This window comes from Rhinolophus sinicus, chromosome X (assembly GCF_036562045.2).
Source record: "Rhinolophus sinicus isolate RSC01 chromosome X, ASM3656204v1, whole genome shotgun sequence".
Classification (NCBI taxonomy): Eukaryota; Metazoa; Chordata; class Mammalia; order Chiroptera; family Rhinolophidae; genus Rhinolophus; species Rhinolophus sinicus.
This window is the reverse complement of record NC_133768.1, coordinates 86818437-86844145: the sequence shown is the minus strand read 5'-3', so window position 1 is coordinate 86844145 and position 25709 is coordinate 86818437. Positions and strand designations below refer to the sequence as shown.

At 35.8% G+C, this 25709-nt stretch overlaps 1 protein-coding gene across 13 annotated transcripts in view; it reads left to right on the top strand.

Annotated features, from left to right (window-relative positions):
* The window catches only part of TENM1 (teneurin transmembrane protein 1), a 1181603-nt gene that overhangs the window by 680274 nt on the left and 475620 nt on the right, over positions 1-25709 (top strand). For all 13 annotated transcript variants that reach the window (XM_074324280.1, XM_074324286.1, XM_074324287.1 and 10 more), the window contains one exon: positions 10771-11009. In XM_074324280.1, coding sequence (XP_074180381.1) covers positions 10771-11009 — 239 coding nt within the window. The remainder of the gene's footprint in view (positions 1-10770; positions 11010-25709) is intronic.

The following is a 25709-nucleotide window of genomic DNA, read 5'->3' as shown; positions in this document are numbered from 1 at the left end:
CACAATTAAGATTTCCTGGTCTTTTCTTGTAGATCAGATCTCTGCACAGTAGGATTTGGAGTTATAGTTGATTTGGGTTTCATGTGGGAGGGGACAACACATAATTTTGGTTGTTCTGCACATATGAATTCTGGTTTTTACTTTTCCCCAGCGTGGAAAATTCCTTATTGCCTTAAAAATTATCTGGTTAATGGGAAAAGAAATGCTTTAAAACTATATCAAGTAAAATGGAGGTTTTATAAAATGATACAGGATAAGCTCACAGAAAAAGAAGGACAATCAGAGACATAATGAGAAATGGAACTCTCTTCATTCTTCTATTTATTTCTGGGCCACATGATATTTCATATCTGCTTCTCTCTGCACATACACTCTGTTCTCAGGCTCATTCTACATGCAATTTATTTATTCCTCTATAATGCTGTACCTGCTGCTATGGCTCAATGTAAACTTCCATCTTTGCTTCACTAGCTGACAGGGTTTCTGTGTCTAGATTTCTGAGAGAGGTAGAGATAGAGATGGGGGAAGAAGGGAGAGAGAGAATATGATTGCCTCTGAGGCTGGATATCTAATTCTGGTCCAATTATCTATGGCTGTGAGCACTGGGGGGTGGGGTTTGTAGGGTCATGGATAAGGATACCCTTTCGAGGACATTGTGCTGAGAGACAATGATCAGCATATTTAATATGTTAATGTGGTTAAAAGTCTTAATATTTTTCATGACTTCATAATATTCCATGGAATGAATGTTCTAGGCTCCTTCCACATTTGATTCTGCTCTCTTTTACCAGTGGACAGAGAAGGGGATTGAGAATCATGGGTAGGGGGAGTTTTTAAGTGTGAAGACTGGAAGTGTCAAATACCACTTTGGCTCACTCTTCACATTTCATTAGCAATAATTTAGTCATGTAACCATACCTAGTGGAAATGGTGACTGGGAAATGTAGTCTATTTGTATGATCAGGAAGAAAGGAAAACATGGATGTTGGTCAGAAGTGGACCGTGTCTGTCTCAGGCCACATCTTTGGTTTTGAGACTGGTATTTCAGAGGACAACCAGGCCCTTTGCCAGTTTGTCCCATACAGAAATGTTATGCTGCATAGGTTAGAATACTGATTTGAGTGTCATTTCTTATTTTATGGTATTATAAATCATTCTTGACCCCATTTACCCCCTTCTCTGGGTGGTGAACACAGAACGTGATATATAAATGATGTATTATAGAAATGTATACCTGAAATGTATGTAATTTTACTAACCATTGTCACCCCAATACATTTAATTATAAACAAACAAACAAACAAACATAGACTTATTAAAAGATAAAAAAAACAAAGCATTCTTGCTTTTTTTTTTTTTTAAGGAGGGCTCAGCTCACAGTGGCCAATGTGGGGATCGAAACTGCAACCTTGGTGTTATCAGCAGCATACTGTAACCAACTGAGCGAACCAGCCACCCCCTGCCCCAAGCATTCCTGCTTTTAATGTACACATATAATTAAGATTTGCAAAGAAATGAAAGCTAATGTCAGGCAAATGTTGATCAACAGCCTTCAAAATTTGCATTGGAAAAGTAACCTACATTTTCAGTCTGAAGAGTTTAGTGAGAAACTCTTAGGTTCTGTTCTTATTGTACTCCTTTGTAATTAATTTGAAGTGCTCTTTCTTTGAAAGAAGATGTCCTGACTAATATATATTACAATTCAGTAAAAACAAATGATACAGGAAAGTATACCATGTCAACTGGCTCATAAAATAAACAAGGAAAATACAGGTCTGTAGAAAATGAGGATGAATAAAAAGGTAATCAGGGTATATAATTCTCTGTCCGCTACCCACTCTTCTAAAAAATTGTAAATAGATAGATGATAGATGGATAGATAGATAGATAGATAGATAGATAGATAGATAGATAGATAGATATAGACAGACAGATAAAGAGATGATCAACAGATGGATATGGCAAGTAACCAGTGAAACCAATGCTATAAAATCAGCAAGTTTTTCTGGTGAGTAAAATTGGGAATGGACTTGCAGCTTTTGCAAAGGCAAGTACAATTTGAATTTCTTTACAAAATGAAGAAATTTTTTAAAATCCTAGAAAATTTGGGATCTGGTTTAGTTTTAAACATGTGCTCATAAAATTTGACTAGGTCACATGTTTATTCCCATTTAAAATGGTTCCTGTTGGGAAATGAACTACTGAAAACTATGGGGTGGCATTACATGATTCATGTATGGAGCAGATGTATAAAATCATAAGAGGATTAAAAATCTACCCACCAATAGCTTTCCAAATTTTTTCTACTTTGAAAGGATTATAGTTCCACATCATATCTCAGGCTATAAATTGCTATTAAATAAAAACAGAATGAAAAAATGGTAAGTTAACTTATCTAAGTAAATAATTTTATTATATTGGCCAGAGTCTTTTAATACAGGAACACTTACATTAATGGAAAATATTAACTTGATATTTATCCTTCAATTGTTATAGGAACTTTTAGTATCAGTTTTTAAATTAAAGTTATATCTACAGAGCATGGATCTAGCTTGTAGGAAGAGAATGAGGAGATTACTTGAAAGGAAATTATTATGAAGTGGAAGGTAATTATTTATTTTAATTTATTTTGGGGTCTACTAAAGCAACTTGGTCAAAACATTATAGAATATATAGTGATTTTTTTTCTCCAGCATTTATATATTTATGCCTGCCCTCTTAACTCCAATTTATCTCCAAATATCCTGTTACAGAAATGTTTATATAGGAAAATATGATGTACTGTTGCGTGAAAAATATTCTGATGTCCCCTGTTTTCTACACAAGAAGACATAACAATCAGCTCACTTTTATAAGTGTGGTACCCCCCTGATATTATTTCATCATGTCTGTAATTTTAAGAGTTGAAAGAAATATTTCCTTAAAAACATATTCAGTGGAATACTAATCATATATATGTATATATTCATTTTAAAACAGTAAAATGCCAGATGAGTTAATATGTGCACAGTGGTTAATGAACAGGTTTTATAGTTCATGCATGAATTTAAAAATATTTATGGAGAACCTACTGTTTGTTAAGCACCATTTAGATGCTGGAGATATAGCATTAAATAGGATGAGACATTTCTACTCTCATGTAGCTTATGATCTAGTAATCAACAAAACAGAAGTAGCTTCCCTGCTCCATCACTTAACAGTTGTGTGACCTTGGGAAATTTATTTTACCTTAATAGCTGATCTTCAGCCTCCTCAGCTATGAAATGTGGATAATATCTTCTACCATATATGGTTATTGTGAGGATTAGGTGAGGGAAAAAATCACAAAGTCCCTGGAAGTGTGTCTGGTGCTTAGTAGATGTTCAGTAAATGGGTATCGCTGTTGCCATTATCATTAACAGTGATTATTTCTAATTATTAGTATTTTTTTAGCAGTGATTCTTTTGTTACCCAAATGTCTCAAAGAGATGAAATGTGAATCAACTATTTATTTGACTTTTTGTTTCTTTTAAATTATTGGAAAACAAAATGAAAGCATGTAGTTGACCTTTTACATTTGATAAACCAAGAGATAGTTGCTCACTAGTGAAAACACTTATTTTAGAGTTCCCAAATCTCATTCGTTTTGCACAGTGACTCAAGAGCCTTTTAGAAGGAGTGAAGGCATATAAATAAATATATATTCACTGAGTACCTTTAAAGTGTGAAACAACGTACTTGGAAATTAAGACTTGGTCCCTGCCCAAGTCAAGGAATATATACTCCAGAGGCAGTTGAGGAGGTAGGGCAGATATCACTTCTGATTAAAAGAAGAGAGGGAATAATAGACATAAAATGATTTTTAAAAGAGCTCTCCCATTAGCTACTAACTACCCAGTTACAAAATCATAAGAATACTAAAATAGACCATAGAGTATTGTCATTTAAAAGTAGATTGTACAACTAAAACTTAAGCCTAGAATAATTAAGGCTTAGATGGGTATCCTGAAACTCTTTGGGAAAAAAAACTTTCAAAATTTTTGAACGACATGGAACGAGTAGACTCTTTATGAACACTTGGCATATAAGGTTTAGAGGGTATGGATGGATGGGGTGGCTTAAAATTTGGAAGAAAGAACCTTAGGACAAATAAAATTACATCCCCCATTATGTAGTTTTCAGTGGAGAAAGACAATTTGTTACCCCAAGAGGTTGTAAAAGCTGATAATGCCATTTAAGCTCAAGAAGAATATCAAGAATGGGCTATTAAGGGAAGAGTAGAAATGTTGAGGTTGATATCTTGGCCAGACACTATGCATTTCCACAAAACAACACTAGATATTCTTGTCAGAGAAGAAAATGTGGCTGGCTCAGCATGACATTTTCTTTTATTGTCTTGTATTTTTGAAGGCATAAGAATAAATACCTATGACAAGACATTTCTCCAAAAAAGATACAAAAATAGCCAATAAGCAGATGAAAAGATGCTCAGCATCACTAATCAGAGAAATGCAAATCAAATCCACAATGAGATGTCACCTCGCACGCATTAGGATGGCTACTACCACAAAAATAAAAAAATAAGTCTTAAGAAGAATGTAGAGAAATTGGAACCCTTGTGCACTGTTGGTGGGATTGTAAAATGGTGCAACTGCTATGGAAAACAGTATGGAGGTTCCTCAAAAACAAAACAAAACAAACAAAAATCTAAAAGGAGAGCTGCTGTATGATCCAGCAATCCCACTTCTGGGTTTATATTCAAAGTAATTTAAAGCAGGATCTCAAAGAGATATTTGCACACCCATGTTCATAGCAGTACAAGTATTATTCACAACAGCCAAGAAGTTAAAGCAGCCCAAATGACCTGTAAATGAATAAATAAACAAAATGTGGTGTATATATAGACAACGGAATATTATTCAGCCTTGAAAGAAAGGAAATCCTGTCACGTGCTACACATGAATGAACCTTTAGGACACTATTTAGTGAAATAAATGAGTCACAAAAAGACAAATACTGTATGAATCCACATATATGAGGAATCTAAAGTTGTCAAATTCATAGAAATCAAAAGTAGAATTGTGGTTACTAGGGACTGTGGGAAGGGAAAGAAGGGAAATTGTTTAAGAAATAGAGTTTCAGATTTGCAAGATGAAAATGTTCTGGAGATCTCTTTCACAACAATGTAAATATACTAAACACAACTGAACTGTACATTTTAAAATGGTTATGATGGTAAATTGTATGCTTTGTGGTTTTAACAACTTCCTTTAATTCTCAGCTTCTAACTAGATATAAGTTGAATTCCTTCTTCTAGGTATAAAAATAAGTCAAAATGCTTATAGCTAAGGGAATACAGGTTTAGATACTTGTTTCACAAGTAAGTTTATATGATGTAAAAGAAAAAGTTCATTGGTTATTTATGCATCTGTTGTTACAAAGCTGTAGATTTCTGTCTGTTTCCTATAAAATTTTAACTGCCACATTACACTAACAGATACCCTCAGAATTATGTAGTGTGAGGGGTTTCAAAAGAGAATACATTTTTATTCTTTTCATAGGTGATTTTAAAATCCTTACAGAAGCGATTATTATATTCCCACTTACCACCACTGGGTCTCATCAGTCTTGAAGATTTTTTTTTTCCAATTTTCTTATATGCCCATTTCCTTTTGGCAATACCTTGCTTTTTCCTTTTTAAATTTGAACTTGAATATTAAAACAGATGCAAAAGAGAGTACTACTTACACATAAACTCTTGAACTGCATTTTTATCATTTGCTCTATGGAAAAAAACAAATTGCATGAAATTGATAGCAACATTTTAGTATATCCTTAGGTCCCCAGGGAAAAGCAATGTGCTTAGACAGATGATCTGATTTTATGAGCACATAGCTGAAGTCTAGCACTTTGCATTTGTCTTTATGCTCCTACTTTTTTCAGGGACTATGAAAACACATTTAGGCAGTAGTTTCACTTTACAACAGTGGAATGCAAAGCCTATGACAATACAGAGCATTTGCGTTGCTGTTTTTCATGATGCACATTAAAGTAGAGATTTCTTTCAGCACAGAATCTTAATCTGATCTTGTTAATAAGAAAACAGGAACCTTAGTATGTGAACTCATTTTATTATCTCCTTTCACTGAGGACTGTGATTTGGATTCTATTCAAATATGAATTAGTTTAGATGTTGCTCCGCTGCGACTGTTGAATTTATTCATTGTGCTGTAATATTTTATTTATGAAACTGAACTTGGAAATCTTTTGGTGTATACCAGGATGAAATTACAGTGCTCAGGGATATTGATTATTGCTTGTAATTGCCGTCCTAATAGCCAACAATGCCATCTTTCTTCGTCTTTCTTCTACCTCTTAATGATATACCAAACCAAATCAATATCCAACATATTGGGCCACTTATGATGTCTCAAAAATCCAATTGTTTTCCTTCATAAATATGCAAAGTATTGACTATTTTACCTTCAAACATTGAATAAAAGAGCACCATACTGCTAGGTTTCTCTTTTATCCTACAGGAACATATCAGATTGTTGCTGTATAGGATCAGTTTTATGTAAGTGACATTTTGTCACCTCCAGAGTAACCACAGGGCATGGGTGGGGAGATGGGGAAGCTATTCCACTATGCTGTGTGTACAGTGTTAAGCTTTTTGCTAACTACTCAATTAGATACCCAAAGGGGAAAACACAGACTTGGGGAGCTAACCAGACATTAAAGAAATCCACTTCCTTATGATATGGAGGAGATTATTTCAGGGCCTAAAGAGGAAGTTCATTCCAATGGAAGGAGCATAATGCGTGAGTCAGTTTTTCAATAAAATATATGTATTATTTCTACTACATATATTTCTCCATTCTGGGCATAAATTTGTGTGCCTTTAGAAGAAGCAAGTACTCCTTTAGGTTCTTAACAACTAAAGGGTAGCTTCTTTGTAACGCTTCCCCATTCATCCAAAATAGTTAGGATGGTCTTTAAAAGTTACCATAAGAACACGTGACGTGGAGAAGAATAGACATATTGTGTACTACTGTTGCAACAGATTGTTTTTGTTTGGCCTGGTTCAATTAACCCAGGAGATTAGAACCTAGTGCTAGTCCAGTGAAGACTGTGGTTGGCAGGTAGCACAGGGCAATGAAAATACACCATTTTGGAAGTCCCCAATTCCAGGTTCATTGATACCTTTAACTACTTATGTTACTTTTAGGTAATCCACATATTCTCTGGACCTCAATTTCCCTAACTGCAAAATGAGGGTGTTGGGTTACTAAATGAATTCTGAGATCCCTTCCAACTCTGATTGTGTAGCCATCATTATTATATTTTTGTCATTGGTCCCAAAGAAACAGCGTAAAAAGCATGGCTCAATCCAATATCATCTACATGTCAAAATCAACACCAAACATGCTTCTTCTGTGACTAATAGGCCTGGATTCAAATCTTAATGTGCCCACTACCTGCATAACCTTAGTATAGTATATTGTATTGTAGTGGGTAAGAGCATGGCTCTGGAACCAAACTGCTGAGTTTTGAACCTCAGCTTCTCCTATTCCTAGCTGTGGGACAATGGACAAGTTACTTAACCTCTTTGTGCATGTTTTTCTCATATGCATGGAGGTACTTGTGTAATAGGGTTGTTGTAAAGATTAAATGATAAAATGCTTTATGAAGTATTTAGAACAGTGCCTGGCACAAGTAAGCACTTAATGAATGTTACCTCTTATTACTATTATTATGATAACTACAATCACCACTCTACTCCTACTAAACCTCTTTTGATCTTTGTTTTATCATCTGAAAGATTAGAATAATAGTATCAAACTCACAGATATATGAGGATCAAAATAATGCATATAAAGTACTTACTTTGATGCCTGGCCTTTCTAGATGCTCAATAAATCTTGTTCACATAAATTGAAACAACTGTACATGTAGTTGGTGTTAGCCAATGCAGTTTTTTCAATCACTCCACCCCCAATCTTCCTGATTAGTAGTTACAAAAGCAATACAAGCTCAAGGCAGAAAACTTTAAAAATACCCCCACTATCCACAGGTAACACAAATTATTTTCCATTAACATATACAGAGGGTGCCAAAAATTGTACACACATTTTAAGAAAGGAAAAAGTTGTATTAAAATTGCAATATAATGAATGACACTAGCATTCATTTGATTAATGTCGTCTTTTGAGCAAACGTCATACTACACATTGCTACCATAAATCAATTCAACTTCAAAATATAATACATAGATAACATCTCTTAAAACTTGTACCTTTTTTGGCACCGCCAGTATGTATATATACTTTTTTAATTTAAAAATTGTATTTTATTGTGCATACTGTTTTGAAGCCTACCTTTGTTCCCGTGGTGATATCTGTAAATACTTTTTCTACTGTACAGATATTCTTTTACAACACAATTTGTAATTGTTGTATAGTATCCTACTATGTGTTTGTAAAATTATTTATTTTGCCACATACCTATTATTGAACATTTGGGTGTTTATTTTTTGCTATTATACTGAGTAACACTGCAGTGAATGACTTCTTCTACACATTGTTGTACACATCATTTCCTAAAGTTAATTTCCTATAGGCATAATTATTGGGTCAAAGAATATGCATATTTAAAGTCTTTTAATACATAGTACCAAATTGCCCTCCAGAAAGGCTTGTGATCTGCCTGCACTCCCCTCAGCAACCTAGCCCTTTAAATAACCTTTACCCTCATGATATTAAAGCAAAATTCTCTAATGTGAATATTTTTCATTAACTGGCTTGTGGAGTTCTTTTTTCCTTGAAATATACATGCTTTTGTTCTTTAAAAATGGAAGCAGGAAAGCGGTCTTTGAATAATCTTAATGATTTATGCTTGGGGCATATGTCACATGTACAAAGTGATGTTGCCTCTTTGTTTAGTGGAGGGGTTTTCTGTTGTAGTACATTAAAATGTAGCACCAGAATGTGTTTTGTTTAGCAGTGCATTTCACTGCTCCAGGCGACATAGTAGAGTAGTTAAGATTAAGGACTTTGGAGCCAGAATGACCTGGGTTCCTATTCTGACTCTGTCATTAACTTGTTAGGTGAATTTAAACAAGTCATTCAAGCTCTTTAGGCCTCCATTATCTTAAATGCAGAATGAGGATAACGTAGCCTATTTCATGCCAGAAGAATAACTGAGATAACGAGTGTTTAGCACAGTGCACAACACTTAGCACTCAGTAAGTGTAAAGTATATGCCAAAAAAACCATACCTCATTTATTTGTTTTTAGCAACTCTTTCCATGTGAATAAATGACTACTGTTTATGAAATATCCATATTACAATATTTATGAGCAGTCAGTAATTATCCTATAGTAATTCAAAAATGACAGCAGTATGAGGTTACAGGTCAGGCAAAAGTAATGCCTTGTAGAAAAAAATGCAAAAAAGGGCTTGCACCTTAGGGGTTCAGATAGGTATTTACTTAGAAAGGCAGGAGGGAATGTCCTGGGGTTATGGAAATGTTCTGTATCTTGATAGGGGTTTGAGTTGCACAGGTGATTTTATTTGTCAAATATCAGCAAATGTATGCTTAAAATGTGTGCATTTAATCATACATAATTTTTAAATTGAAATATATTTACTTATAACATTGTGTACATTTAAGGTGTGCAACATGTTGATTTGAAAACATTTATATACTGCAATATGATTTCCATTGTAGCATTAGCTAACACCTCTATCATAAATACATAATTATTGTTTCTTTTTTTGTGGTGAGAATAATTAAGATCTAGTCCCTTAGTAAGTTTGATGTTTATTATACAACGTCAATGTCTATAATCACTATACTGTGCGTTAAATCTCCAGGACTTATTTATCTACTAGTTGCAACTTTTTGTACCCTTAAACATCTTTCCTACTCCCCTACCCCCTAGTCCTAGTAACCACCATTTTACTTTCTGTTTTTACAAGTTCATGGATGGACCTTGAGGACATTATGCTAAGTGAGATAAGAAAGATGAAAACAAATACCGTATATCACTAATATGTGGGATCTTAAAAAGCCAAACTCATTATGCACAAATTCTACATTAAAAATCTATAAAATATTAAACTGTAGATAATAATATGCAAGTGGAAATATGTGAAGGGAAGTGTATTGATGTATGCAACTTAGTTTGAAATGTTTAGAAACTGAAATGGATGAAGACAGGAATGGAGAGATGGATAGATATGTGACAAAATGAGTATAGTCAAATGTTAACAGTAGAATATAGTTGGTGAGTATGTTTGCTCATTATAAAATTTTTTCAACTTGGCTGTATGTTTGACAATTCCTATAATAAAATCCTGGGTGAAAATACGTCTGTGAAGGCTAATCTTTAAATAAAATACTGGTTTCTGGGCCACTCAAATTACTAAATTCCTGATGATACTTCTCTTTCTGTTTTTGAATCAATTATTGAGTATCATAGTGAACGGGAGCAGAATAAAAACTAACATCAATGTATGATGTTAATGCTCAGAGTTTGAGAAATTCACTAGCCAGCAAGTCAGGGAACAAAGAAGCCTTTTCTTCCTCTTAAAGTTCTAAATGAGAAAACAAGAGGGAGACCACAAAGAGCAATTGGGAGATAAATCTTAGGTATATGAAAATTTTGTTGTGCCCCTCCCAGTTTCCCTGAACTTCGTCAAAGTCTGATTGTTTGAAATTGGTGGAGATTGTGTTTTGTAGCAACTGGCCTTGGTTTTATAGCCCATATTTTTGTTTCCTTTTTGCAGGCATTTCCTCTTCAAACATGGATCTGGTTCTTCAGCCATCTTCAGTGCAGCCAGTCAGAACTACCCTCTGACGTCCAATACTGTGTACTCGCCGCCGCCCAGGCCACTTCCTCGAAGCACCTTTTCCAGACCTGCCTTTGCCTTTAACAAACCTTATAGGTGCTGCAATTGGAAGTGCACGGCCTTGAGCGCCACGGCAATCACAGTGACATTGGCTTTGTTACTAGCCTATGTGATTGGTAAGCCCTTTTTTCCATACCTCAATTTTCTTCTTAATAAAAGTCTTACTTTGCTTGCAGGGGTGCGGGGTAAGTCTCTTTCAACTCTGGGTCCTACAAATTTGAACCAAGGCTCAGTATTACAAATAACAAATGGATTTCTAATTATTTATTTTTTCACTTCCTAACCTTAAATACTGCTAAAGAGAGTATGGAATGCTCTTTGAGAAGAAGTATTTATTCTACTAACATGGTCTTATTGATTGCATTTACTGTAGTTAACCATTTTCCCTTCAATTGAAAGGTTGTTATGGTTTTCTCATTAGAAGTCATAAGTATCAATGTGCGATATTTTCTTAAATTGCAGTTCAACAGTGATACTGCTACCGAATTTTCAGGTAGCAATTTCATTAAAGTAGTAGTTACTTGGAAGCTATCAGAAAATCAAGCACATAATTTCTTTCCAAGAATTCAGAGTTGTACTCTGAGACTTCAAAAAGTGTATTCTTATTTTTACAAGGTAAATGGCCACAAAACTGTGTGGTTACTATGTTTTACAAGGTAAAGGAGAAAACAGTCATGAGGCATCCTTTCCACTTTTAAGAAAAATATTGTTTTTGAATCACCCTGATTAAAGTCACCCTCACTTGATAGCAAGTAGTATTGATTTTTCTGGATGGCATTTTATTTTGACTGAACATTAATTTCCTTGCTCCAGTGGTTCTGCAGTCTAAAATGTAAATTAACTTAAGAAACGTGTATTTTCTGGAAGCACTATTCCTAGAATGAATATAATATCATGGTAGGAAAAATAAAATTCTATCCTGGTATGTCACTAATAACTTCTTTTCAGGTTTAATCCGATTTCCTAATTGAAGGAGAATTACCCATATAGATACAATGAACATGATTCAGAAAGGTACAGACAAAAGAGCTTGGATTTCCCTATAATTATAAGTAATAAAGTAAGCTTGGTTGATTCTAGTTTATTCAAAATGTGAACAATAAAACCATTCACATAATCAGGTTTTATAGGAGTCGTAGAACAGGTGATGGTAAGTAAATAAACAGATATATTTTGTAGGGAAAGAACTGATAATTTCAGCAGTATAGGATCATAACCTACGAGTATACTGATGTTCATGATTATCTTTTATATTTTCATCATACAATATGAATTTATTTGAACAGTGCTTCTATTAAATGTAGACAATATTACCCTATAATATAAAAGATGCGTTTTTTATCTCAGACATTTCAGGATTACCCAACATGTGTGTTTATTTGGGTTCTAATATGCTGTAATAAGAAATAATACTGAAGGAATGGAGATGGGAAATGAAAAAGTACTGTAATACAAACATGATTTTAACATGGAATCATTCAATACAGGGAGTAATTTGAGAAGTCTAAATACATTAAAGGCCCTTTAAAATGTTCTTTTTCAATTATAAGACAAACTCTTGCAGGTTATCTTCTATTAACTTTTACTATATAGAGAGATAATGTTTGAGATATAAGACTTAACAACTGGTATAAAAAATCCATGCAATAGAGGATTATGTCATAGAAATGGTGGCATGAGGTGAGCCTCTAGAAATCTCCCCTGGAATTTACAACAAATTGAACAGTTATAATTCCACAAAGGACTCCCTGTGTGGCACACAGGCAAGACTAAGAGACGTGCAGTTGAAATCATCTAAAGGTGGGCAAATTGGGTAAGTGGAGGAGAGAAGGGGAAAGTGCAGAGGTGTGGGCCTCACACTGGCCGGACGGAGTGCGGAGCTCTGTGCTCCCTGCATTCCAGAGCTACTGCAGCCATGGGACAGCGAAGAATTCAGATTGCTAGCACTCCCCTTATGGCCACAGTCCCTACTGACTGATAACCACATGACACAGCTGAACCCAACACTCACAACAGAGACCTTGGAGCAAAGACTGAGGGAAGAAGGGTGAAAATGGTGCTTTAAGGCTTCACTGCCAAGTAGAGGACAGAAGACATAGGCACAGAGACTAGCTGACCCCATCCTACTCTCCCAGTGTTAGAAGTGCAACGCTAGCAGTGTCAGATCAAAAGAACAGAATATTTGCAGTTCTGAGAATTGAGACCCTGCAACCACAGACTCTCAGCCCAACAAGTTCTGGTAAAGGGGAGGGAGCCTTGGGTGCAGAATTGGCTGTGCTGGCTGTTGCTGCAATTACTGAGAACCACTTCTCATAACCCAACCGTCCCTGCCCCTATGAAACTGGGTGGATCCCTGCTGGGGTACACAGAGCTGCTGAAACACACAGGCTCTAAAACTGGTGCAGGAAGAGATTTGGAATTTCAGAAGCTCTCCACACCACCCCACCACCCCCCAGGAGGCAGTGCCCTGAGAACCAGGTGACCTGCTCACAGAGGAGAAGCCCTCCTTCCAGGGAACCCCACCCCATTGTGTGAGAACAATGCAGAGAAAATATAACGCTATAGTGTGAGGGAGAAAAAAAAGGCTGCAGCAGGAGAGAAAATAAAAATTTCCACCAACACTTACTGGAAAATGTAAAAAAGACCTCTTCCTATCAACCTGCTGCAGAATCCACTGCTTGTAGATGCCTAAGTGGAAAAATTATAATTCACTAATTGCCATGAATAACAAAGGTAACAAGGCAGCTCAGAAAAAAAGAAGTCTCCAGAAAATGAACTTAAAGACATGGAAATATGTGACTTAAATGACAGAGAATTCAAGATTGCAGTTCTGAAAAAAACTCAACGAGATGCAAGAAAACACAGACAGGCAGTTTAATAAACTCAGAAACACAATCAAAGAACAAAATGAACATTTTACCAAAGATACTGAATTAAAAAAAAAAGAACCAAATAGAATTTCTGGAGATTAAGAACTCAATGAAAGAAATAAACAATCAAATAGCCAGCTTAGGTGCTAGAGATGATGAGATGGCGGAAAGAATCCGTGACATTGAAGGTAGAAATCTGGAAATGACACAGATGGAACAAGAGAGAAACTTGAGAGTGAAAAGAAATGAAATAATTCTGTATTACATCATCTATAAATCCCATTGTGTGTTCATCACCCAGAGTCAGTTCTCCTTCCATCACCATATATTCGATCCCCCTTACCCTCACCTCCCACCCTCCACCCTCCTTACCCTCTGGCAACCACCAAACCAGTCACCCCAATAAATTTAATAAAATAAAATTTTTAAAAAAAGAAATGAAAGAACTCTACAAGAACCTTCAGAAAGAGCAATATAAGAATAATGGGCATACCAGAAGGAGAAGAAAGGAAGAAGGGAAAAGCAAGTATACTAAAATAATTGACGAGAACTTCCCAAACTTGTGGAAAGAACTGGATCCTCGAATCCAAGAAGCAAATAGAATACTTAATTACCTCAATCCCAACAAGCCTTCTCCAAGGCACATTATATTGAAGCTGTCAAAAATTAAGGACAAGGAAAGAATCCTCAAGGCAGCCTGGGAAAAAAAGACAGTAACCTACAAAGGAAAGCCCAGTAGATTATCATCAGATTTTTTAACAGAAACTCTACAACCATCAGTGAGTGGAATCAATTATTCAAACCACTGAAAGAGAGAAATTATAAGCCAAAAATAATATATCCAGCAAAGATATGCTTTAGATATGAAGGAGGAATAAAGACCTTTCCAGACATACAGAAGCGTGGGAATTTCCTAACACACGACCTGCGCTACAAGAAACCCTGAAGCAGACTATTCGAACTGAAACATTAAAGCAAAAGAATGCAAAAGCATGAGTAGTATTATGAACACACAAACAGAAGCAGGAAATGGCAAATACTACACCAAATAGGACACTATACACTTAAACATAACATAAATGGTAAATTAAAAAAAGAGAGAGGAAAAAGGCAACTTGCTACTGCAGCATAGGAATCAACTCACAGAATAAATAGGGATAATTTTTGACAACAAAAATTTAAAAGGGGAGAGAGTAAAGGTCTGATCCGGCAACAGGGAATAGAGAAAGGCAGCATGCTGAAGAACATGGAACACTCTAAATAGGAAACTATCTTTTACATAAACTTAATGGTAACCACTTAAAAAAAAATCCAAAACTGAAATATAGAACATAAAAAAAGAAGAAACAGAGGTAAAAATCAGAATACCACAACACGGAAATAATGGACAGCAACAAAAAGTCAAAGAAACAATGGAGACACAATCTTACCAGAAAACAAAGGTAGAATGATAGGAAATCCTCATATATAAATAATCACCCTAAATGTAAATGGACTGAACTCACCAACTAAAAGGCAGAGTAGGAGATTAGATTAAAAAAAGAAACTTAACCTAAGCATATGCTGCCTCCAAGAGACACAACTCAGCTACAAGAATATTATAGACTCAAAGTGAAAGGGTGGAAATAGTCACTACAAGCAAATGGTATTCAGAGAAAAGCATGTATAGCCATATTAACATCAGATGAAACATACTTCAAAATAAAGAAGTAACAAGGGACACAGATGGAAATTTCATTATGACAAACGGGACTATACAACAAGAAAACATAACAGTCATCCATATTTAAGTCTCCAATCAGGGAGCACCGATATATACCAAGCAACTACTAACAGAACTCAAGAGAGAAATTGACCAAACCACAATTATAGTTGGGGACCTAAATATATCATTGACAGCTATGGATAGACCATACAAACAGAAAATAAATAAAGGAACTATCAGCCTTAAATGACACATTAGATGAAATAGACATAATTGACGTTTATAGAGCACTTCATCCTAGAACATCAGCCCATACATTATTTTCTAGTGTACATGGAACATTCTCAAGGATAGACCATATATTTGGACATAAAACTAGCTTCAGCAAATTTAAGAAGAATGTAATCAGCCCAGCATATTCTATGCTAACAAGGCTTTGAAGTTGAATATCAACTACAAAAAGAAAGCAAGGAAACAACACAAATATGTGGAGGTTAAACAACATACTTTAAAGAATGACTGGGTCAGAGAAGAAATAAGAGGCGAGATCAAAAGATATATAGAAACAAATGAGAATGAAAATACATCCTAGTAGAATTTTTGAGATGCAGCAAAATCGGTTTTAAGAGGGAAATTTATATCATTACATGCCTATCACAAGAAAGAAAAATGCCAGATAAATAACTTCACGTTACACCTTAAAGAACTTGAAAAACAAGAACAAATGAAACCCAAAGACAGCAGAAGGAAGGAAATAATAAAACTCAGAGCATAATTAAATGAGATAGAGAACAAAAAGACAATACAAAAATTAATTAATGCAACAAACAGCTACTTCTTTGGAAAGATTAACAATACTGACAAACCTTTGGCTAGACTCACTAAGATAAAAAGATTAAGACACAAATAAAGAAAATCAGAAATGAAAGAGGGGAAGTTACCGAGGAAGCCACAAAAATACAAAGGATCATCCAAGAATAGTATGAAGGCCTAGATGCCACAAAATTCAATAACCTAGAAAAAATGGACAAGTTCTTACAAACATAGTCTTCCTAGGCTAAATCACGAAGAAATGGAAAAACTAACTAGATTGATGAACAGTAAGGAAATTGAATCAGTCATCGGAAACCTTCCCAAAAGCAACTGTCCAGGACTAGATGGCTTCACTAGAGAATTCTACCGAACCTTCAAAGAGGATGTAATACCTGACCCACTCAAACTCTTCCAAAAAATTGAAGTAGAGACAAATATTCCCTAACTCATTTTCTAAGGCCAACATCACCCTGATACCAAAACCTGGTAAGGATGACACAAAACAAAAGAAAATTACAGATAAATATCTCTGATGAATAAAGATGCAAAAATTATAAACAAAATTCTAATACATAAAATGCAACAATGCATTAAAAAAATTATACATCATAGAGCTTGATCAAAATGGTGCCATGAGGTGAGCCTCTATAAATCTCCCGCAGAATTTACCACCAATTGAACAACTATAACTACACAAAGGACTCCCTGCAGGGCAGACAGGCAAGACGAAGAGTCTCACTTCTGAATTCACCTAAAGGTGGGCAAATTGCATAAGCAGAGGAGGGGGGAAGGAAGAAGTGCGGAGACAGAGCCGCGTGGGCGCAGGACGCAGACCTAGCTCAGTACTCCGAGCTCGCTGCATCCCGGAACTACGACAGCTGTGGGAGAGGAAAGAACTCGGACTGCTAGGGCTCAATTTGTGGCTTACATGGCTGAGGGAACAGCATATAACATGGCTGAACCCAACGCTCATGGCAGAGACCTCAGAGAAAAGACTGAGGGAAGAAGACTGAAAGCGGTGGTTTAAGCCCTCATGCTGAGCACAGGATGGAAGCCTTAGGCACTGAGAGTAGCTGCCCACTTCCTACCCTTCCAGAGGTCGCACCGCCACCACATGACCAGTGCTAGAAGCGGAACAGTACCACTGTCACATCAAAAGCACAGAATATTTGCTGTTCTAAGAACGGTGGACCGCAGGCACAGATTCATAGTTCTGGCAAAGAGGAGGGAAATGTAGAAGGAGGACCGGCTGTGGTGGTGATAGCTGACATTGCTCTGGGACACCTCTCACAACTCACCCCGCCCCTGACCCCACCTATCTGGGCGGATCCCAGGAGGAGTAAACAAAACTGCTGAAACACACGGGCTCTGAATCTGGTACAGGAAGAGCTTTGGAACTTCAAAAGCGCTCCAAATACCCACACGGACACTGCGCCTTGTGACCAAGGAGAACTATTAGCAGAGGAGAAGCCAGTCTCCCAGGAAATACCCCCATTGTCTGAGAAGCTGGAATAGTGCAGAAAAAATATAGGATTACAGCCTGAGAGAGAAAAAAAAGGCTGTGGTTGGAGACAAAATAAAACATTCCACCAACAAGTACTGGAAAACAACAGAAAGAACTCTTCCTATCAACCTGTTGCAGAAGCCACTCCTGTAGATGTCTAGGAAGAGAAATAGTAAACCAGTAATTGTCATGAATAACCAAGACAACAAGATAGCTCAGAAAGAAAGTGAAAAAGCTCCAGAAAAGGCACTTAAAGATACAGAAATATGTGACTTAAGTGACAGAGAATTCAAGATTGCAGTTCTGAAAAAACTCAACGAGATGCAAGAAAACACAGATAGGCAGTTAAATGAACTCAGAAACACAATCAAAGAACAGCATGAGCATTTGACGAAAGAGATTGAAATTTTAAAAAAGAACCAAATAGAATTTCTGGAGATTAAGAACTCAATAGAAGAAATTAAGAATGAAATAGCCAGCTTAGGTAGTAGAGCTGACCAGATGGAGGAAAGAATCAGTGACATCAAAGATAGAAACCTGGAAATGACACAGATGGAAGAAGAAAGAGACTTGAGACTTAAAAGAAATGAAAGAACTCTACAAGAACTTTCTGACTCCATCAGAAAGAGCAATATAAGAATAATGGGCATACCAGAAGGAGAAGAAAGAGAGAAGGGAACAGAGAATATATTCAAACAAATTGTCGATGAGAACTTCCCAAATTTGTGGACAGAACTGGACCCTCGAATCCAAGAAGCAAATAGAACACCTAATTACCTCAATCCCAACAGGCCTTCTCCAAGGCACATTGTATTGAAGCTGTCTAAAATCAACGACAAAGAAAGAATCCTCAAGGCAGCCAGGGAAAAGAAGACGGTAACTTACAAAGGAAAGCCCATTAGATTATCATCAGATTTTTCAGCAGAAACTCTACAAGCCAGGAGGGAGTGGAACCAAATATTCAAACTATTGAAAGAGAGAAATCATGAGCCAAGAATAATATATCCAACAAAGATATCCTTTAGATATGAAGAAGGAATAAAGACCTTTCCAGACATACAGAAGCTGAGGGAATTTTCTAATACATGACCTGCACTACAAGAAATACTAAAGGAGGCTATTCGACCACCATCAACAGGGACAATTTGTGGCAACCAAAACTCAAAGAGGGTGAGAGTAAAGGCCTGAATCGGAGTATGGGAATGGAGAAAGTAAGCACGCTGAAGAAAATGGAATACTCTAAATATCAAACTTTCTTTTACATAAACTTAAGGGTAACCACTCAAAAAAACTCCAGAACTGAAATATATACTGAAATAAAAGAAGAAACAGAGGGAAACATCATAGAATACCACCACACAGAAATAATAGACAACAACAAAAAGGCAAAGAAACAATGGAGACACAGCCTTACCAGAAAAATAAAGATAGAATGACAGGAAATCCTCACATATCAATAATCACCCTAAATGTAAATGGACTGAACTCACCAATAAAAAGGCACAGAGTAGCAGATTGGATCAAAAAACTAAACCCAACCATATGCTGTCTCCAAGAGACACATCTCAGCTACAAGGACAAGCATAGACTCAAAGTGAAAGGGTGGAAATTGACACTCCAAGCAAATGGTACCCAGAGAAAATCAGGTGTAGCCATAATGTACAGATGAAATAGACTTCAGGATGAAAAAGGTAACAAGAGATAAAGATGGACTTTTCTTAATGGTAAATGGGACTATACAACAAGAAGACATAACAGTCATCAATATTTATGCCCCAATCAGGAGCACGGAAATATACCAAGCAACTACTAACAGAACTAAAGGGAGAAATTGACCAAAACACATTTATATTAGGGGACCTAAACACATCATTGACAGCTATGGATAGATCATCCAAACAGAAAATAAATAAAAAAATAGCAGCCCTAAATGACACATTAGATGAAATGGACATAATTGACATATATAGAGCACTTCATCCTAAAACATCAGATTATACATTTTTTTCTAATGTGCATGGAACATTCTCAAGGACATACCATATATAGGGACATAAAATCAGCCTCAGTAAATGGAAGAAGATTGAAATCATACCAAGCATATTCTCTGATCACAAGTCTTTGAAATTGGATATCAACTGCAAAAAGAAAGCAGGAAGAAACTAAAATACATGGAGGTTAAACAACATACTTTTAAACAATGAGCAGGTCAAAGAAGAAATTAGAGGAAAGATCAAATGATACGCAGAAACAAATGACAATGAAAATACGTCCTACCAAAATTTTTTGGATCCAGCAAAGCAGTTTAAAGAGGGAAATTTATATCATTACAGGCCTATCTCAAGAAACAAGAAAAGTCCCAAATAACCTCATGTTACACCTTAAAGAATTAGAAAAAGAAGAACAAATGTAAACCAAGTTTAGCAGAAGAAAGGAATTAACAAAAATCAGAGCAGAACTGAATGAAATAGAGAACAAAAAGACAACAGAAAAAAATAATGTGACAAAGAGCTGGTTCTTTGAAAAGATTAACAAAATTGACAAATCCTTGACTAGACTCACTAAGATAAAAAGAGAGAAAACAGTAATTAACAAAGTCAGAAACAAAAAAGAGTAAGTTATCACGGACACCACAGAAATACAAAGGATCATCCAAGAATACTATGAAGGACTATATATGCCACCAAATTCAACAACCTAGAAGAAATGGACAAGTTTTTAGAAACATATAGCCTTCCTAGGCTGAACCATGAAGAACTGGAAAATCTAAACAGACCGATCACAAGTACCGAAATTGAATCAGTCATCCAAAACCTTCCCAAAAGCTAAAGTCCGGGACCAGATGGCTTCACTAGTGTATTCCACCAAACCTTCAAAGAGGATCTAATACCAATCCTGCTCAAACTCTTCCAAAAAATTGAACAAGAGACAGTACCTCCTAACTCATTTTATGAGGCCAACATTACCCTGATACCAAAATGTGGTAAGGACAATGCAAAACAAGAAAACTGCACACCAATATCTCTGATGTATACAGATGCAAAACTCTTAAACAATATTTTAGCAAATCGACTACAACAATGCATTAAAAAGATTATTCATCACGACCAAGGGGAGTTGATCACCGGGGCACAAGAATGGTTCCACATCCGCAAATTCATTAATGTGATACATCACATAAACAAAATAAAGGACAAAAATCATATGGTTATATCAATTGATGCAGAAAAAACATTTGACAAGATGTAGCATCCATTTATGATTAACACACTTAATAAACTAGGTATAAAAGTTAAATACCTTAACATAATAAAGGCCATATATGAGAAACCCACAGCTAATCTATAATCAATGGTAAAAAACTGAAGCCCTTTGCTCTACATTCAGGAGCATGACAGTGCTGTCCCCTATCACCTCTGCTTTTCAACATAGTGTTAGAAGTCAGGCAAGAGAAAGAAATAAAAGACATCCAAATGGGGAATGTAGAAGTTAAATTATTACTCTTTGTAGATGACATTATGCTATATGTAGAAAACCCTAAAGACTCCACCCAAAAGCTATTAGACACAATCAACGAATACAGTAAAGTTACTAGCTACAAAATCAACGTACAAAAGTCCATTGCATTCCTATATACAAACAATGATATCTCAGAAAAAGAAATACAGAAAACAATTCATTTTGCAATTGCAGGAAAAAGAATAAAATACCTAGGAATAAACTTCACCAAGGATGTGAAAGACCTATATGCTGAAAACTATAAGACATTTTAAAAGAAATTGAAGAAGACACAAAGAAATGGAAAAACAATCCATGCTCATGGATTGGAAGAATCAACATAGTTAAAATGGCCATATTACCCAAAGCAATATAAAGATTTAATGCAATCCCCATCAAAATCCCAATGGCATTTTTTAAAGAAAGAGAACAAAAAATCATCAGATTTGTTTGGAACCAACCACAAAAAACCCCGAATAACCAAAGCAATCTTTTTTTTTCTAAATTTTATTTTATTAAATTTATTGGGGTGACAATTGTTAGTAAAATTACAAAGATTTCAGGTGTACAATTCTGTATTACATCATCTATAAATCCCATTGTGTGTTCATCACCCAGAGTCAGTTCTTCCATCACCATATATTCGATCCCCCTTACCTTCATCTCCCACCCCCCACCCCCCACCCCCCTTACCCTCTGGCAAGCACTAAACTATTGTCTGTGTCTATGAGTTTCTGTAAACCAAAAACAACAAAAGAACAAGACAAACAAATGAGAAACAAAGCAATCTTAAGAAAAAAGAACAATACTGGAGTATCACACTCCCTGACTTTAGGTTGTACTACAGGGCTACAATAATCAAAACAGCATGGTATTGTCAGAAAAACAGACATATAGACCAATGGAATGGAATTGAGAACCCAGAAATGTAACCACATAAATATGGACAGATGATTTTTGACAAAGAATCAAAAAACATACAATGTAGAAAAGACAGCCTCTTCAATAAATGGTGCTGGGAGAGTTGGATAGCCACGTGCAAAAGAATGAAACTGGGCTGCTATCTGTCACCATGTACCAAAATTAATTCAAAATGGATCAAAGACTTAAGCATGAGACCTGACACAATAAACTGCATAGAAGGAAACATGGGTACTAAACTTATGGACCTTGGGTTCAAAGCGCAATTTATGAATTTGACTCCAAAGCAAGGAAAGTAAAAGCTAAAACAATGGAATGGGACTGTATGAAACTTAAAAGCTTCTGCACAGCAAAAGAAACCATCTACAAAATAAAGAGGCAACCAACTGAATGGGAGAAGATTTTCGCAAACAGTGCCTCTATTAAGGGGCTAATATCTAAAATATGCAAGGAACTCATGCAACTCAACCACAAAAAAACAAACAACCCAATGAAAAATGGGCAGACAACCTGAAAGAGACATTTCTTCAAAGAGGACATAGAAATGGCAAAGGGACATATGAAAAAATGCTCAACATCACTAATCATCAGAGAAATGCAAATAAAAACTGCAATGAGATATTACCTCACCCCAGTAGAATGGCTGTCATCAACAAAGTAAGTAGTTACAAGTGTTGGAGAGGCTGTGGAGAAAAAGGAACCCTCATACACTGTTGGTGGGAATGCAGACCTGTGCAGCTGTTATGGAAGGAAGTGTGGAGGTTCCTCCCAAAATTATGAGTAGAATTACCATATGACCCAGCAATCCCTCTCCTGGGTATCTACCCCCAAAAATCTGAAAACGTTTATCTATAAAGACACGTGTGCTCCAATGTTCATTGCAGCTTTGTTTATGGTGGCCAAGACATAGAAACAACCAAAATGTCCTTCGATGGATGAATGGATAAAGAAGTTGTGGTATGTATGCACAATGGAATACTATTTAGCGGTTAGAAAAGATGATATAGGAACCTTTGTGACCACATGGATGGATCTTGTGAGTATAATGCTGAGCGAAATAAGTCAGACAGAAAAAGCAGAGAATCATATGATTTCCCTGATATGTGGTATATAATCCAAAAAGAACAAAAGAACAATACAAACAAATGAAAAACGAAAACCTATAGACACAGACAATAGTTTACTTGTTACCAGAGTGTAAGGGGAGTGGGGTTGGGAGATGAGGGTAAGGGGGATCAAATATATGTTGATGGAAGGAAAACTGACTCTGGGTGGTGTACACACAGTGCTATTTATAGATTATGTAATACAGAATTGTACTCCTGAAATCCATAGAATTTTACTAACAATTGTCACCCCAATAAATTTAAAAAAAATTACACATCACAACCAATTCGGGTTCATCCCAGGGGCAGAAGGATGGTTCAACATACACAAATCCATCAATGTAATAAATCACATAAACAGCATAAAGGTTAAAAATCATATGATTATATCAATAGATGCAGAGAAAGTGTTTGACAAGATACAACATCCATTTATGATTTAAACACTTAATAAATGGGTATAAAAGTAAAATACCTTGACATAATAAAGACCTTATATGACAACCCCTCAGCTAACATTATGATGAACAGTGAAAAACTGAAGCCCTTTGCTCTTTGTTCAGGCACACAACAAGGCAGTCTCTTATCATCTTTCCATTTCAACATATAATTGGAAGTCCTTGCCAGAGCCGTCAGGAAAGAGAAAGAAATAAAGGGCATGCGAATTGGGATTGAGGAAGTTAAATTGTCATTTTTGAAGATGACATGATGCTATATATAGAAAACCCTAAAGACTCCACCAAAAGAGCTTTTAGAAACAATAAACGAATACAGTAAAGTTGCTGGTGGCAAAATCAATGTACAAAAATTTATTACACTCCTTTATACTAACACTGAAATCTTAGAAAAATAATAAAAAGGACAATTCCTTTTTCAGTTGCAGCAAATAAAATAAAATACCTAGGAATAAACTTAACCAAGGATGTGAAAGACCTATACATTAAAAACTGTAAGTCATTTTTAATTGAAATTGAAGAAGACCCAAAGAAATGGAAATACAATCCATGTTCATGGATTGGAACAATCAACATAGATAAATTGGCCATGTTTTCCAAAGCAATATACAGATTTAATGAAATCCCCATCAAAATCCCAATGGTATATTTTAAAGAAATAGAACAATAAAAATCGGACTTGTATGGAACTGCACAAGACCCCCAGTACCCAAAGCAATCCTAAAAAAACAAACAATGGTGGAGGTATCACACTCCCTGACTTCAGCTTCTACTACACGGCAGCAATAATCAAAACAGCATGGTATTTACAAATAAACAGACTTTTAGACCAATGGAATAGAATTGAGAGCCCAGAAATAAACCCACATAAATATGGACAGATAATTTTCGACAAGGAAACCCAAAACATACAATGGAGAACAGACTGTCTCTTCAATAAATGATGTTGGGAGCATTGGTAAGCCACATGTGAAAGAATGAAACTAGACTGCTATCTTTCACTGTGTACCAAAATTAACCCAAAATGGATCAAAGACCTAAACATAAGATTTGAAACAATAAACTGCATAGGAGAAAACATAGGTACTAAACTTATGGACCTTGGGTTCAAAGAGGTTTTTATGAATTTGACTTCAAAGGCAAGGGAAGTAAAAGCTAAAATTAATGAACGGGACTATATCAAACTTAAAAGCTTCTGCACAGCAAAAGAAAACCATCAACAAAGTAAGGAGTCAACCAACCAAATGGGAGAAGTTTTTTGTAAACAAGGCCTCCAATAAAGGCCTAATATCCAAAACATATGAGGAACTCATATAACCCACTAACCAAAAAAGCAAGCAATCCAATTGAAAAATGGGCTGGCAATCTGCATAGACATTTCTCCAAAGAGGACATACAGATGGCCAATAGACATATGAAAAATGCTCAACATCACTAATCATCAGAGAAATGCAAATCAAAACCACAATGAGATATCACCTCACCCCAGTCAGAATGGCAATCGTCAACAAGACAAATAGTAACAAGTGTTGGAGAGGCTGTGGAGAAAAAGGAACCCTCATACACTGTTGGTGGGAACGCAGATTGGTGCAGCCTTATGGAAAGCAGTGTGGATGCTTCTTCAAAAATTAAGAATAGAATTACCATATGACCCAGCAATCCCTTTGCCTCGTTAGCTACCCAAAAAATCTGAAAACATTTATTCGTAAAGATATATGTGCTCCTATGTTCATTTGCAGCTTTATTTACAGTGGCCAAGAGCACATATATCAAAGTGTCCTTTGATAAATGATTGGATAAAGAAGTTGTGGAATATATACACGATAGAATATTATTCTGTCATAAGAAAAGATGAAATAATACCATTCATGACAACATGGATGAATCTTGAGATCATTATGCTAAGCAAAATAAGTCAGACAATAAAAGTTGAGAATCATGTTT